The sequence below is a fragment of the Trachypithecus francoisi genome, unplaced genomic scaffold, assembly GCF_009764315.1.
Source record: "Trachypithecus francoisi isolate TF-2019V2 unplaced genomic scaffold, Tfra_2.0 Lachesis_group13, whole genome shotgun sequence".
Classification (NCBI taxonomy): domain Eukaryota; kingdom Metazoa; phylum Chordata; class Mammalia; order Primates; family Cercopithecidae; genus Trachypithecus; species Trachypithecus francoisi.
In genome coordinates, this window is record NW_022681458.1 from 118,064,258 (window position 1) to 118,081,848 (window position 17,591).

The 17,591-nt window shown below is 36.8% G+C and overlaps 3 protein-coding genes across 4 annotated transcripts in view; 1 reads left to right on the plus strand and 2 right to left on the minus strand.

Moving 5' to 3' along the window:
- The window catches only part of LOC117095266 (SH3 domain and tetratricopeptide repeat-containing protein 1-like), a 563,227-nt gene that overhangs the window by 236,029 nt on the left and 309,607 nt on the right, over window positions 1–17,591 (minus strand). The gene's annotated exons all lie outside the window — the stretch shown is intronic.
- The window catches only part of LOC117095263 (ATP-dependent 6-phosphofructokinase, platelet type-like), a 430,270-nt gene that overhangs the window by 143,300 nt on the left and 269,379 nt on the right, over window positions 1–17,591 (minus strand). The window lies entirely within an intron of this gene.
- On the plus strand, window positions 307–13,909 carry LOC117094242 (40S ribosomal protein S27-like). Its single transcript, XM_033229426.1, has 2 exons — window positions 307–369; window positions 13,497–13,909. The coding sequence occupies exons 1-2, from the start codon at window positions 307–309 to the stop codon at window positions 13,836–13,838; spliced, it is 405 nt and encodes a 134-aa protein (XP_033085317.1). The 3' UTR covers window positions 13,839–13,909.

A 17,591-nucleotide genomic window follows, 5' to 3' on the forward strand; every position in this document is an offset into this window, starting at 1 on the left:
CATGGACTGGATTCTCTCCGGAGCCTTGGGAGGGAGTGTAGTCCTGAGGACATCTTGATTTCAAACTCCTGGTTTTTAGGATTGTGAGCAAATATATTTATATTACTTTAAGCCACACAGTTTGTGGTAATTTGTTACAGCAGCTCGAGGAAACTAATGCACCACGTTATCTTCAAAGTGAAATGGTAAATAAAAAGATACTGAATGGTATATTTAATGGTAAATTAAAATACACCAAGAGAGTCACTTATAGGGAAAAATAAAAGATAGATATTCCATTTAACTGCCTAAAACGACTGCAAAGACATGTGGATAAAACTTGCTGACAACTTAGAAGGCTGGCTTTGGCAAGATGAAAAGAAGTTCCAGGTGAGAATAGTCCATGTGGACATAAATCTTCTCTATATCTACTAAGCAAAACATCTAATGAGAAAGACAATCTCTGTTTTGGTTTATGAAAATGTTTCCATCCATGAAGCCCCATAGGATAAAAGGGCATGTCTAGTGAAAGCTGGACAGACTTGAGTGACAAAAGTGGTTTCCTGGCAGAAAATAGGTTGGATTTCTGGGAGAGACCAGAGAAAGGGAAAAACAAATTCTGGTTGTAGGCAACATGGATAAACCATTTACTATTGTCTCCCTGCAGTATAAACAACCTATTGCTCCCCTTTAAGATGGCATGGGACACAAAAAACTTTTGGAATGACTCTTGAGGAGCTGATGGAATATGTGGACTGCACCATTTTTTCTTTCTTAGTACTGCCTGTTTCATAACTCTTAATGAACTCTAGGGCTCTGTGTTTTTATTTTGTTTGCTGTGTTTTGTTTTGGGAAGGATGTAGAAGTCCGTGAGGCGGCACACTGGTTTCAATTTTCCTAGATAGTCGTGTATTTATTTCAACTGCTTGGCTGACAGGGATAAGTGCTAAGACCCTATACTTTTAATTCTTTTCACCGTGTTCAGCATGATTTAACAGTTGACAGCCACTGTGATGTATCAGAAAGATTGTGCTATGCAAAATATTCTTCCATTTGATAACAACAATTTCATTGTCATTGTATGGTGCAGGTGCCATGGGGAAGTCATGGTGATGTATTGGGATCATTTAGATCTTCCTCATGTAATTTTCTAGAAATCCTGAAACCTCTGCCCTGATTCATAGAAGGTTTCAGGCACAGTCCTGATTGTCCCTCTGGCTACAGTTTTCTACCTGTAAGTTAAGAAGACAGCAGAAAGCATTAAAAGGGGAGGGAGCATTCAGTGATATGGAGTGAATAAAATATTTTGGCACACTGACGGATTTATAGTCAGCTCTACTATTTACTTGCTGTGTGATATGGAAGACATTTCTTATCTGCACAGAGATCAACTTCTGTGTCAGTTAGAAACTATAAAGTGCTGCCAGAAACAGAAAAAACTTTGATGGCTGAACACAAATGGGTTTATTCTTGCCTCTAAAGTAAGTATGAGAAGACAGTCCAGGGTTGGTATGAAAACTCCAAAAAGTCATGGAAAACTTGGGTCCTTATCTCTGCTTTCTTTAGTAGATGTCTTCTGTCCTTAAGGCTACCTCAGATTCATGGTGGCTCCCATGATCACATCTACACTCCAGGCATGGAGCTAAAAATGTGTGCATTGGTAGGGAAGAGGATAAGAAGGGGGACAAATATTTGCATTCTTCAGGAAATTTTCTAACAGAACTATCTGATACTATTTCGCTTACTTCTCTTGTACCTTCCTAGTAGTCATAGAAATTAGAAAAGACCATCTTTTTCTGGACACATTGCATCCCCGTTAAAAAGAAGTCCTAGTACAAGGAGTAAGTGGTTTTTTTTAAGTCATCCAAAACAACTGAGTAACTATCACTTCAAATGTACTCGAGTATGACCGAAAGTTGCCACATTCATTTTCATATGTACCTTTGAGTTTTGCCCGCTGCCACGGTACATCTGATACCATAAGCATTGTGTATGTTTCCTTTAGGTACTGGCTTTGATACAATGATCCATATCCTCTTGTCTCCTAACACCCTGCTATTCATTCATTCATTCACTCACTCATTCATTCATTCAGCATTTACTCTGATTCTACTATGTGTCAGGTTCCAAACTGAATAAAATACAGTCTCTATTATACAAGGAGCTCGAAGTCTACCAGGGAAAACAGACAAACAGACATACCTACAACACACACTTACTTATGCAAAGATAAACACATGAAAAAAATTGTTTATAATATGTTAAGAGTTGTGGAGCCACTAAGACAGGAGCGGTCAGGGAGGGGAGAATCCCAGAAACCCTCATGCCATCTTCCTGTTAAAGCCTCTTCCCCCATCCCAGGGAACTTACCCTGAATTCTTAGAACCTGAATTGCTTCTTTTGAAACTTGGTAATGCTTGCCATCATACCATATGTGCTCATTTGTATCAGGCTGCTGTTAATCCACATGATATTTTCAAGATCTATCTATGTTGTTGCATGCAGCTGGAGCTTGTTTGTGGTTTTACAGTGTTCTTTTGTATGATAGTGTCACAATTTATTCAATCATTCCACTGTCAGTGGGAATTTTGGTAGATTCTGGTTTGGGATGTTACGAATAATCTTGCAATAAAACTTTTTTGTAAATATATGTGCTTATTCCTATTGGGTATGTATTATAAAATTACTAGGGTATATTTCATGTGCGTATTTGTTTTTTTTAATGATAATGCTCAACAGTTTTCCAAAGTAGTAGTATAAATTCTATTTCCATGTAAAATACCATTTATAGAAATACGCCTCCATTGAGAGTTCTAGTTCGCCCACATCCTCATCAACACATAATGTTGAACTTAATCTCATCTTATCCTTTCTCTCCCAAATCTGTTTCTTCTACATCATAGTGACAGAGCTGCATTCCATATTTGTGTGTCTGCACTGATTTCTCTGTTTCAGTCCCTAAATTCAATAAAAGCACAAAGCACAATTATTCTATTTCTAAATATGTTTCTAATGTATCACTTCTCCCTCCTCTGTTGTAACTTTCCTACTCTAAACAAATGCAATATCTCACTTGGTCGACTGCAGTCGCTTTTCAGCTAGTATTTCCTTTTTTTTTTTTTCTCCCTTCAATCCAGTCTTCATACAGAGATCAATGGGGCATTCTGAGATGTGTTCAAAAGTAAATCATATTATTTGACATCTTGTTTAGAAAACCTTCATACAAATTGTACTATAATTCTAATGTTTTAAGGTTCATTCTTAGTATGTATCGTAACATTATTCTTTTTATGGTTAAATAGCATTCCATTGTATAGATATGCCACATTTTTGTTTATCATTTTTTTGATACACATTTGTGTTATTCTCACCCTTTGGTTACTGTAAATAGAGCTTCTATGAACATTAGTGTACGTTATGCTAAATGGAAGAAGCCAGACACAAAAGGCCACATATTATAGGATACCATTTATACAAAATATCCAGAGTAGACACATCTATAGCAAGAAAAAGCAGATTTGTGGTTTACAGGAGCATGGAAGAGGAATAATAAGAGTCACTACTTAACGAGTATGAGAGTTCCATTCAGGGTAACAAAAGTTCAGAAATTAGATAATAGAGGTGTTTGAATAATACTGATTGTAGTTAATGCCATAAAATCAAACACTTTAAATACTAGATTTTACGTATATTTTACTACAATAAAATTAGATTATACTGAGGGTTGCACAACTCTTTACTAAAATCATTGAGCTTTGCACTTTAAATGAGTGAATGTTATAATTCGTTATTTATGTGTCAATAAAGCATTTTCTTTAAAGCCCTTCATATAATTCTCATTTACTTTTACAAAATACCAAACTTGTCATCTTGAATGATCTCACTCCTTTTGATCCATCCTTCTCATTTGGAGCCGTTCTTCTCAGGTTAACTAACCTCAGACCCTTTTTAATCTCCTTTTCGTTTCTGTAGCACATTGCATCTTCCTTACCTTGAGCCTTCTATGCTTGCCATTCTCTCTGCCTGGGACCTTATTCATCTGGATTCTCCCACATGGCAGAATCATTCTTTCACTAACTTTCACTTTGAATCTCATCCCTGTAGATAGATCGCTCCGCACCTGTACAAGTCACCCTCAGGTCGTGCCTTCTGCACTCACATCCATTCCGTTTGCTCTCCCAAGACTCCTACGTCATCATCTCATTACCAATTATCCATTTAACATCTGTCTTTCCCCCACTAAGGTATAAGCTCCATGAGGGTGGAGACTATGACTACCTCATCTACTTTTAATGGTATCTGGCACATAGTGCTTAAGAAATATTTATCAGGAAGAAAATTATGAACGCACGTCTCTCACTGGTCTACATTTGAAAGTGACATTTCAATAGATGCTCTGAATCAAGTCACTCCTGACACTTCTGTGAAGAATTCTGACTATGCCTGACCCATCTAGAACTCCAGCAAATGTTTTTCGGATCAACTTTGGAAATGTCATCTGAGTCTCACATTACTAAATGAAAAAGATTTCTTACATAAAATATGCCCTTCAATTTATTTTAGTTTATTAATGTTCAAAGATTTTATTATGTAACATCAATGCTATTATTAATATCAAGTCACTGTATTTCCATCTATTTCAAATACCACATAGCCATATTTCTGAATGTTCTAAGTTATAGCAACAAAGTAAATTACTTTTACTTTTGATGTTTTCACAATTAAGTGACTCATAAAAGTGGTTAAATTGTAAGATATATGGACTATAACCACCCTAAGCCACCTTCTCTGTACATGGCAAATATGTTAGACTTTCTGTAATAGTTTTCATCTATTAAATCCAGAGGTTAGGTTAAATGGATGTTACGTCCTCTGAGTTCTCCTGGCCTCAGGACCTTTTCATACAGAAATCCTGTCTACAGATTGCTGAATAGTTGCCAATTTATTCAATTCTTCCACTTTCAAAAGAGCAAACTTAAAAATGGGCCACCAGAGTACATTTTAATTTGAATGGGAGTTATACTTCTCTGTTTATATATTTTCTTATTACTGGCCTAGATTTTTTTAAGTCACATAACAAATCAGAATTATGTCTTAATATTTTAGCATTGTTTGACATTCCATTTTGCAAGGAGATACAATTCAAATTGAACTTGGGAATTTATACACATTGGTAATTAGTTGACCCTTGTAAATTGCAGACTTTATTTCCCCATTCTGAGATTTCTGACATACTGTGTCAAGACATGAAACTCTAAGTCAAGATGTGGGGAAATATGTGCCAAAATGTTATGGCTTAGTTGAAAACACAGCTGCTGAAAAAAAAGGTAGGAAAATGGTAGGCTTTTTGTGTATCACAGCCAGCAGAGATTGCACTCTTTCTCCAAATAGCAACAGTACTTGTAAAAAGTATGTGAAGTCAAGTAGCATCTATTCTAACTATTTCATATTGTGAAACACTTCTCTCATGTGGCTATAAGCTCCCTGTGGGCACAGCTGATCGCATAGTTCTTTTTCACTCTCATAGCACAGTGGCAGTCACCTACTGTGAAGATAAATGCTTACTGTTTAAAGTCAGAATGATTCAATCATAGTAATAGTTATTGGCTGCCTATTCTATATCCCAACACAGGCTGATACAGAAATTGCTTTCTATCCCAAGGGGGTACCCTCGATGCTTCTTTACGTAGGGAATATTTTTCAACTATTGTCATACAAAGCTGAAGCACTGGGGTTTGAAGGTATGTAAAGTAGTCCTGAAATTCATCTGTGGATGTACGTTGGCCCTGACACATCTTCCTGGAAAGGAGGTGGAATTAATTAACTGCTTTATTCCCAGGGATAGGAGAGTTGAGGTTTTGGGGTAACAAAAAGTAAACCTGTCTCTGAATATTAGGAAACTGGAATAATCAGTGGAATGCTTTAGTATCTTCATTAATAAAGGCACAGATTTTATTACAATGCTTTTATGTCCTAGCAACACCAAAATTTGTCCTAATCTATTGATAAACACTAAACCGAGAGATCCTCATTCTATGTGGAAAGTAAAAATATTGATTCCTATTATATTCTGGGTTCTGTGTGAAACACATCACATAAAGATGGGCATTTTGCTCTGGAAATAAATGTAGAGGTAGGTTCTTTCCACCCATTTCACATAAGATAAAACTTAGACTTAAAAAAATAAGTATCTTTTCCAGTTTCACAGAACTAAAAGCAAGATGAGCCCTACAAAAAGGATGTACTATGGGATGGACTTTTCCACTTCTCCTTTCTATTGTATATAACTGCATGAAACAGGGTGGTATGCCTTAATATTGTTGCAACTAATTCGTAAAAGTACTAGAATTAGAAAAATCAATATTAAAGTAGAACAATTTCACATTTTCAGCTATTGTGTTTATTGAAAATTTCACAGTAGCTGCATAAAAGTAGTTGAGTAGTTGATGTCGTTATCTTTTCTTCCAACAGAAAAACAATAAAATCTATATAATTTAATTTTACATTTGAAGTAAATGCTAATCACAATAACCTATAAAGTTATTCTCTGGAAAGTTTTCCTGTAAAACAAATGTAACTGTTTTTAATTAGACTACATTGTATGCACAATTTCACATTTGATGCTGAAATGGGAAATTGAAGGATTCAATCTCATTGGCCTTAAGTTAATTCAAAATAAAAAATAACATCTCACTTTGGGGTTTAAGCAATAAATACAGCTTTAAAAGTTCGGTTTTTGAAGTTTCAGTTGGTCTTTTTTTTTTATCATTTGGAAGTTTCAAGTTTTAGCACAAGCTACCTCCTATATATACACCACTGCTTCTCCTGCCCAGAAAATCATGTCATTATAAAAGCAGTTTTGAGAGGGTAAAACACAAAGCAATAGAGAAAAGAAAAGAAAAGAAAAAAACTCTTCAGGTATTTTCTTTGTAAAGATGTTTGGAGTAATTTCAATAGCTCTATCTCATTTGTTTTGCATAGTGCACTTACTATAATTACTTTTCTCTCAGATAGCCACTGCCGAAATCACTCCTGCTTAGTTTCCATCACCAATGGATTGGGTTACCTAGGAGACCTGCTTATATTCAAATAATCTAAAATAGAATAAAAATATTATTAAAATTGTGCTAAATATTCCAATGGTCAGATATTTTATATTTGATATAGGTTGGATGATATTTTCCATTAAGAAATACAAGAAAGACATAGGACCTCATTGCGCAGAAGCATTTTTTTTATTCTACGTTGCCTGTAGGAAAAATTGTACACTTCCTCTAAACTGCTATAAAGGTTTCTCTATTACTCAAATCTAACTTGCTTCTCGTGGGGTTTGCATCCTCCTAGGTGAAAGGCTAGGACTACATACTGGACAAGAGGAAGTTAGAAGTGTTAAGAGTGAAACACAGCTTCAGGAAGTATTTATTTTTCTTTCTCTGGAGCAGAGGCTAAGCATAGGACAGAGGTCTTAGAGCAATCTTCAGGAGCCTGTGGTATAGACATCCCAAGAGTGTATGGATAAAAAATCAAGGTATCCATAAGCTTGGAAATAAAACTGAGGTTGAAAGCCATTTATTAAGCAGTCATTTGGTGTTTTAAAATGAAGGATCTAGAACAGAAATTAAAGTGTTACATTCCGTAAGTCTTTGTCTTGCCTTGTCTTATTCATAGAAGGCATTATTAATTGATCATTTAACCATCATTGAGATCAAATGCTGTAACGCACTCCTCTGCTGTGATCACCTACTGTAGACTTGCCAGGAAAGTTAAAACTGAGCTAGTAGAGCCAGAAAGTGTGAGGTAGATAATTAAATGATTATAGTTAAATTCCCTTCCTGACAATTTGAAAACTTGTATGTGAGTTTAATTCTCGTGAGGAATTTATCTCTTCATAGCATCATTTAGTTTTGCTTTTAGCTTTTTTTCCCCATCGTTTAACAGGCTATGTAATTTTTTGTTGCTGCAAGTCAAACATAATGTACATGGTAATAAGAACTGAGGTAAGTAAATATTTTGTATGATTATTTATGCTCATCTGGCTAGGAGTTGGGCTATGTTTAATATTTTATGTAGCTCTAGTTGCCAGAGCCTCAAACTCTTCTGATTTTTTTATTATTATTATTTTAATCTTGGCCACTCACTTTGGCCTCCCTAAGAACTTCACCTTTGTGGAGGCTGAAGCAACTTCCTCTTGGACGCACATCCATCGTGCTGACTTCTGATTAACACCAGTTCTGGGAATGCATCTAAGATTTCTACTTTCACATACCCATACATTCTGCCCTTAGGTCAAAACAACTTTGATGTTATTGTAAATATTTACTTACCATAAATCCTGCCCTTAGGCAATTTCCATATGGTATATAAACCCTATGTCTGCGGACAGGGATTAACCGTCTTGTCCCTTGGCTGCTCAAGACATGGCTTCTGTTTGTAAGACCCTACAATTAACGAAGGTTTCTTTCTGTGAAACTGGATTTGTCAGCCTCTTTATTCTTCCCCTTAGCGTCCTAGGCCTTTGCGGATAGCTTTGCATAGACCTGCTCACTGCAGAAAAATTTCCGAGTCTATGTCTTGCAGCACATTTAACTGTAATTCGCTATTTTTACATTAGACCCCTAATGATGTGAAGGTAATATGTGTATGGGTGAGGGGGTGAAGCATTCTATAATCTCATTATTAAATCTCAGTCTTTCTGTGGGCCTGTATTTTAGGAATGCAATCTTCACCAGTGGTATAGTCCTCCTTAACATCCCCTGCAAAAAAAAAAAAAAAAAAAAACCACCTTCCCCCTTGCCCTCATTTGATGAGATAGAAAAGCAGTAGGAGGCTGGCATGGGAAGAAATGACTTTCCCTATTTGGGAAAATCTCTAAGAAAGCCTTTTTCTCAGAAGGTGTTTGTTATGGAAAATGCTCTAGGCATTAAAAAATTAAATAAAATTGCTCTTCCCTTTCCCCTGCCAGAGGCAAGAGGGTAGGTTTCTCAGATCCTCACCAGGAGAACTCAGTGGGGCTCATAGTGGGGCTCAAAAAAGTGTGAAGAGCAGTAACACTGCAGCTCCTATAGTTTCTCATTAGTCCACGCTCAGCCTCCAACAATTGATCAACATTACCATGTAAGTTGTCCCACCAGTTTTTTACTCCATTGACTCCCGTTTCAGGTGAGCAGGTGCTGGCAATGACTCTGGATTCACCTGTCTCCACATTTTCAGTTGCTCTAAAACCTCAGTTCCCTTGTCCAAGAAAAGTCACACATTTTCAATTCTTTGAATGCTGTTTTCTTCTTGCAAAAATAAGAGTAAAAACTCCTAACTTCTGTACATGTGAAAACTGAAACTGAGTCATTTAATTTTCTTTTAACATAAGTAATTGAATGGTACCATAAGGAAAAATATAAAAACTTTACCAGTAATAAGAACGGAGCTATTACCACCCATCTACTTAAAGGGATGAAAGGAAGCAAAGATTCCAAGAGAAAATTTTATAGTGAATTTGCTGTTGACAAGAGCTGGTTTTCCGCCCCCCCCCCCCCCAGGGGAGCAAAGTTTAAGAGATACCATACAGTAAGGAAGTAAAGTAGATAAAAACTCCAGTACGGGGTGTGGTGGCTCACATCTTTAATCCCAGCACACTGGGAGGCCAAGGTGGACAGGTAAGTTGAAGTCAGGAGTTCAAGACCATCCCGGCCAACAAAGTGAAACCATATCTCTACTAAAAATACAAAAATTAGCTGGGCATGGTGGCGGGTGCCTGTAATGCCAGCTACTCAGGAGGCTGAGGTTGTCGAGATCACACCACTGAACACTAGACTGGGCTACAGAGCAAGAGTCCATCTCGGGGGAAAAAACACCCTTCAATATCAATCATTTCTTCTGACTAAACTACCATGATTCCTCCTTGACCATCTTATTGGCAGACTGGAGAAGGGCAAAGGTTGAATCTGGTAAATAAAATGTTTCCAGCACAGCTGCAATTGTTACTACCAACACTCATTGGTAATAACAGCAACAATCAGCCAGGGTCATAGGAGGATAAGGAGAATGGTATCAGGGAGGAGAAACTTGGCTACCATGAGAAAATTCCCAGAACAGAAGAATTCCTGTGAGCTGAAGACTACCTCATTTATGTCTAGCAAATGTTCATAGTTGTGAATTGAATAGATTATAAGCTACATTAGAAAGGCATAGTTAGCAAGAAAAAATTAATAAAGTCTTGAAAGCAGGCATATGCCTGAGTTATTCCACACGTAGGGTATTCTTCTAGGTTTAAAGCCCTCATATAGTCTCTGCTGCTGTAGCTTTCACCCATCTCTGTGGTTTAGTTCAGATACCATTTTTTAAAATACAACTCATTTCTCATAGAAATTAATCTTCACTTTTTCTGAATTCCTATAGCAGATTTTGATTCCCTCACATTTCCAATACATTCCATCACTCATTATCAGATTTTATATAGATAGTCTTCATCATTAATATATTTAAAATCACTTATTAAAGTCAAAGCATGGAAAAATGAAACTACATAACATTGTAATTTAAATTAGTAATAATCTAGTACGGCTTGTGGTAGAAGTCAGAATTGGGAAAATAAGTCATGGCTAATTGACAAAATGCTAGGCCAGGCAAAGTGTGCCAAATTAAGGAGTTTGAAAATTTTCTGGAACCCTCAAGCATTTCTAAAATAAGTAGCTATACATATATCTAAGTAACTGTACGTCTAATTTGACCTAATAGATTATGTAGTAACTGCAACTAGGTGTTATTTTATCCTGGTCCTTAAGTTCCTCAAGAAACTGGTCAATTACTGTTAGATTGATTCATTTCTCTGTGAAAACAAAACTGAGGCTCAGAACAGTAAATGATTGCCCATGATCATGTAGCTAGATGGGGCACAGTTCATGTTCTGATTCCTAGTTTTGAGCACTACGTTACAACCTGATGCAATTTCCTCTTTTTATATTTCTGTGCATGTTCCTGTGCATGGTATCAACTAGTATAATTTCACAGTACAATGCTTAACACCTGCTTTCTGCTAGACTATGCATATTAGTGTATTTTCTTTGCAAATGAGTCACAAGTGATCAGCAAACGTTAGGGAAATAAACTGAGTGGATGGCGGGAGAAAGGCATTGGTTCTCATTAGCTCTTTCTATTTACACTCAATGATAAGTCCCAAAATATTTCATCTAGATTCAAATTACATAAAAGAGGAGTCCATGTAAATGAATTGCCTGCCCGAAAAAATTAAAAAGAAAAAAATAGTAAAAGAGTGAAGTGCCATTTGATAATCTAGAGGTAGAATAAGTTTACAGTTAACATGCTTATATCTTTAGAAATATGTACATAGAACTTTTGTGATTTGCCCGAGAGTGATTTTAATACTTTAGATCTGAGGTTTTCAACCTTTGTGTTCACCGTGCCCTTAGTATCTCAGTGATTTTTTTCATAGTACCCCTAAGCCAAAAGAAATAAATCCTGTCTGGTAAACACTTAGGTGCAAATGACGTTTATTTCCTAAAAAATTAACACTTAAAAAAATAGGAGAAATTAAATACAATTAAACACCATTACTTACTCAAAGTATGTATGTACCTGTTTTCCACCGTAACACTTTTCAAACCTCAGAATTAGACTGGTGGCAGCCACCCTCATTACCTATTTCTTGTTATTCAATTTATAACTCATACTTCATAATTTAATTCATAGTTGAATTCAATTTATAATTCAATTCATAATTAAATTCAATTCATAATTCAATAATTAATAAGCAGGCTTCCATCATTTCCTCATTCTGATTCTCTATATTGTACATATTAGAAGATACATTATTATTTATCATAATATAAATTTTGCTCCTGCCCCTTGCCCAACTGCTCTATAGAATTTTAGTAATTTTATTGATGTAAAAAATTAAATTTGTTAAATAAATTTGATACATAATGCAGGCTCATTGTAAACTTCAAAATCCAGATGAATAAAATCCCTCTCAATTTTCTACCCATATCCACTAACTACTGCTACAGGAATGATGACTATTGTTAACAATTTAAGGTATATATTTTCACTGAAAATTACATATGTAGATTTAGAAGTATATGGTCACATTGTATATTTTATATTAAAATACTAGATTGCAGGTATTAAAATTTTTCATTTACCCATTTTGGAGAAATCATTCTATATAAACAAGTATGAACTTACCCGGACCTCCTTTCTGCTATTGAGTACTGACTTCTGTGTTATGCTGTATAACTTCCTTTCGTCTGTCCGGATCCAGTCTCCACTCTTCTCCACACTGCTCTGTGTCCTGGGAAACTGAACTAAAACGACTGCCTGAAAGAGCTCTTGATCCTCAATACCTTCCTTGCCCTATGGCTTCTGATTTATCTGTCAGTGCAGTGAAAGCCACTGGCAGGAGATACAGAAAGAAGAAAAGCAAAGTTGAGACACTTACTTCCCACCTTCCTGCATACTTGTTATCTATTTGTTTGCCATCTTCCCCCACCAAGGGTCATACCTTTTTCAGGTGCCTTCTACACACAGCTGTCATGAGTTTCCCATTAGGTCAAGAGATACTGGGAGTTTTCCATAGTTATAAACTCCAGGATACTACATTTCCCTTTCTGGCTTTCCTAAACTTGTACCCATATCATTGTAAACAATGCCTTTATTAAAATATGTTCAGTTACTTAATTTGAGTATGGCACTTCTTTTCATCTAAGTCTTTGACTGATGCATGAGGAATTGCTGTATTCAATCTTTACTTACACATTTAACTTCCTACAATGTGTGATATTTTGTACAATGCTACAATGAACATCTTTAAACGTCTTTATAAGTACTGTGAGTATTCTTTTATAATGAATATTCTTTTATGGTTGATACCTTAAAGAATAGTTTTGGGATTAAAAAGTAGCTTCAATTTAAAAACTGATACACATGGCTGAAAGTCCTACCAAAGGTGGGGGATAATTTATTCTCTCTCTGAAACTAAATGAAAGCATATATTTTTCCATCCCGCTCACCAACAATGAATTTTACAAACCTTTCTTAACATGTATAAAATTTTACCTTTTAATTGTTTTAATGTGTGTTCACTGATTAGTAACGAGAAATGACCTTCTTGTATTATGTTTATTAGCCACTGATGCTTTCTTTCTGAATAGTTAATTCAAATCTTCTGCCGTTACCATGGGTGGAGGGAATGGTAGCTGGAGTGATATGAGAAACACATGGAGCAGAACTCAGGTTTTCCAGGCAAAGCATAGTAACCAGCCAGCCCTGGCCAATTCAATAACTGAATGCAAACCACCTGAGCAAGCCCAATTCTGATCAGTACTTCTGTCCCAAATCAGTGGAACCTATTGGCTGGGGTGTAGATTTATGAGGGGGGGGGAAAAAAGCGTTGCTACTTTAAATCCTAAGATTTAGTGGTTTGTTAAACAGAAACAAATAATTGATAAAATCATCTGAATCACTTTTTAAAAACATTTTATTTATTGTATTATTAGTGCTTTTAGGAAACCCCCTACCCTCAAGAATACTGCTTCTCCTGTAAGATTCTCAACTGGGCCTTTCCGGCGGTGACGACCTACCCACACGAGAACTTGCCTCTCGCAAAGGACCTCCTTCATCCCTCCCCAGAAGAGGAGAAGAGGGAACACAAGAAGAAACGCCTGGTGCAGAGCCCCAATTCCTACTTCATGGATGTGAAATGCCCAGGATGCTATAAAATCACCACGGTCTTTAGCCATGCACAAACGGTAGTTTTGTGTGTTGGCTGCTCCACTGTCCTCTGCCAGCCTACAGGAGGAAAAGCAAGGCTTACAGAAGGATGTTCCTTTAGGAGGAAGCAGCACTAAAGGCACTCTGAATCAAGATGAGTGGGAAACCATCTCAATAAACACATTTTGGATAAAAAAAAAAAAAAAAAGATTCTCAACTGGTAGCTGTTTCACTTTCCTTACTCCGAATACTATGGAGATGCGAAAGATACCCTCTGTGTCACATCCAATCTCTTTTCTTCCCTTTTCTTCCAAAACGCCTAGCTCCAGTGATGTTCCTTCTTCATCCCTAGGAACAACAGATTTAAATTTGATGTCATCCTCCTTCTAACAAATATCATAGACACTTAGGCTCATCTCACATCCCATAGAATTTCGGCTGTCTGTCCCACATGACTACTTTCATAACTCTCGATGCTTAAATATTGACATGGATAACTCACCCAACAATCATATTTGTACCCTAGAACTTACCATTACTAATAAGCACAAACTTTCCATAATGTCAATTTCAATTCCTCTCTAATTCCACCCCTTCACTAGCTTACAGGCTCTAAGATCCCAACACCAATAACCAGAACTTAAGGTTTATTGCCCCTCTTGTATTACATTATTCCTCTCTTATTTCTTACCTTCTTTTGTATCTTTACCCAGCTTAAATTTCATGGTAAAACATTATAATCAATCCCTCACCTATGTCTTCAACTCCCTTAGTAACACCACAATCCTAGTTCACATTCTCTGCGTACCTTGAACCTCTATATACCTACTTGAGCTTAGTGGTGTAAAACACACTATCAGGCGGATTGTTCACATATAGAAGCATGTTTGCCAGCTTCTTACATACTCCTACGGCTGCCCAACAATTGTATTAGGTGTTTCCATTCTCCATTCAATCTGCCATCTTCCTAGATGACCATTTCAGACCCTGTCCTTTCTTCACAAACCTCCAAAATCTACACTCTTATCTGATGAGGTCAGCTCTTGCTTTATGAAAGAAATTCTAGCAGCCAAAATACCTTCTAGATGTTTCCACCACTATTACAACCTTGTAATAGTTTTTATGACAATATATACATTTTTCCTGTTTCATTAGAAATAAATTATTCATGCTTCTATCCAAAGGCAACACCTTCAGTTCTACGATAGAGTCTACTGTCACCATTTTCCTAAAGTACCCCATTTCTTCCATTTTTACCTTTGTTTTATTTATTTTAGTTGTGTGCATGATCTTTCACATCAATGTGAAAGATGTAGCTTTTTCTCTTATCTTTTTTTTTTTTTTTTCTTTTTTTTTACTTTTTATTATACTTTAAGTTCTAGGTATGTGCATAACGTTTTATTCATGTATAACTCCCCAATGCAATCCCTCCCTCCTCCCCCCCCCATGATAGGCCCCAGTGTGTGATGTTCCCCTTCCCGAGTCCAAGTGATCTCATTGTTCAGTTCCCACCTATGAGTGAGAACATGCGGTGTTTGGTTTTCTCTTCTTGTGATAGTTTGCTAAGAATGATGGTTTCCAGCTGCATCCATGTCCCTACAAAGGACGCAAACTCATCCTTTTGATGGCTGCATAGTATTCCATGGTGTATATGTGCCACATTTTCTTAATCCAGTCTGTCACAGATGGACATTTGGGTTGATTCCAAGTCTTTGCTATTGTGAATAGTGCCGCAATAAACATACGTTGCATGTGTCTTTGTAGTAGAGTAATTTATATCCTTTGGGTATATACCCAGTAGTGGGATGGCTGGGTCATATGGTACATCTAGTTCTAGATCCTTGAGGAATTGCCATACTGTTTTCCATAATGGTTGAACTAGTTTACAATCCCACCAACAGTGTAAAAGTGTTCCTATTTCTCCACATCCTCTCCAACATCTATTGTTTCCTGACTTCTTAATGATTGCCATTCTAACTGGTGTGAGATGGTATCTCATTGTGGTTTTGATTTGCATTTCTCTGATGGCGAGTGATGACGAGCATTTTTTCATGTGTCTGTTGGCTGTATGGATGTCTTCTTTTGAGAAATGTCTGTTCATATCCTTTCCCCACTTTTTGATGGGTTGTTTGTTTTTTTCTTGTATATTTGTTTGAGTTCTTTGTAGATTCTGGATATTAGCCCTTTGTCAATGAGTAGGTTGCAAAAATTTTCTCCCATTCTGTAGTTGCCTGTTCACTCTGATGGTAGTTTCTTTTGCTGTGCAAAAGCTCTTTAGTTTAATGAGATCCCATTTGTCATTTTGGCTTTTGCTGCCGTTGCTTTTGGTGTTTTAGACATGAAGTCCTTGCCCATGCCTATGTCCTGAATGGTACTACCTAGATTTTCTTCTAGGGTTTTTATGGTATTAGGTCTAACATTTAAGTCTCTAATCCATCTTGAATTAATTTTCGTATAAGGGGTAAGGAAAGGATCCAGTTTCAGCTTTCTACTTGTGGCTAGCCAATTTTCCCAGCACCATTTATTCTCAATAAAATACTGGCAAACCGAATTCAGCAGCCATCAAAAGATCCACCATGATCAAGGGGCTTCATCCCTGGGATGCAAGGCTGGTTCAACATTCGCAAATCAATAACGTAATCCAGCATATAAACAGAACCAAAGACAAGAACCACATGATTATCTCAATAGATGCAGAAAAGGCTTTTGACAAAATTCAACAGCCCTTTATGCTAAAAACGCTCAATAAATTCGGTATTGATGGAACGTACCTCAAAATAATAAGAGCTATTTACGACAAACCCACAGCTAATATCATACTGAATGGGCAAAAACTGGAAAAATTCCCTTTGAAAACTGGCACAAGACAGGGATGCCCTCTCTCACCACTCCTATTCAACATAGTGTTGGAAGTTCTGGCTAGGGCAATCAGGCAAGAGAAAGAAATCAAGGGTATCCGTTAGGAAAAGAAGAAGTCAAATGTCCCTGTTTGCAGATGACATGATTGTATATTTAGAAAAACCCATCGTCTCAGCCCAAAATCTCCTTAAGCTGATAAGCAACTTCAGCAAAGTCTCAGGATACAAAATTAATGTGCAAAAATCACAAGCATTCTTATACACCAGTAACAGACAAGCAGAGAGCCAAGTCAGGAATGAACTTCCATTCACAATTGCTTCAAAGAGAATAAAATACCTAGGAATCCAGCTTACAAGGGATGTAAAGGACCTCTTCAAGGAGAACTACAAACCACTGCTCAGTGAAATCAAAGAGGACACAAACAAATGGAAGAACATACCATGCTCATGGATAGGAAGAATCAATATCGTGAAAATGGCCATACTGCCCAAGGTTATTTATAGATTCAATGCCATCCCCATCAAGCTACCAATGAGTTTCTTCACAGAATTGGAAAAAACTGCTTTAAAGTTCATATGGAACCAAAAAAGAGCCCGCATTGCCAAGACAATCCTAGGTCAAAAGGACAAAGCTGGAGGCGTCACGCTACCTGACTTCAAACTATACTACAAGGCTACAGTAACCAAAACAGCATGGTACTGGTACCACAACAGAGAAATAGACCAGTGGAACAGAACAGAGTCCTCAGAAATAATACCACACATCTACAGCCATCTGATCTTTGACAAACCTGACAAAAACAAGAAATGGGGAAAGGATTCCCTATTTAATAAATGGTGCTTTTTCTCTTATCTTAAAACAAATTCAAAAACTGCTGAGCTCACTGCTGATCCTGCCTCTCCCTCTGCTTTATACAAAAACCTGGTTTTTTCTTTACAACAACACTCCTTACAACACTTCACTTCCCTCATTTATTGTAATGCTTCTTTTCATATTACCCCTTGAGCCCATTCCAAGCAAGCCTATTGCTC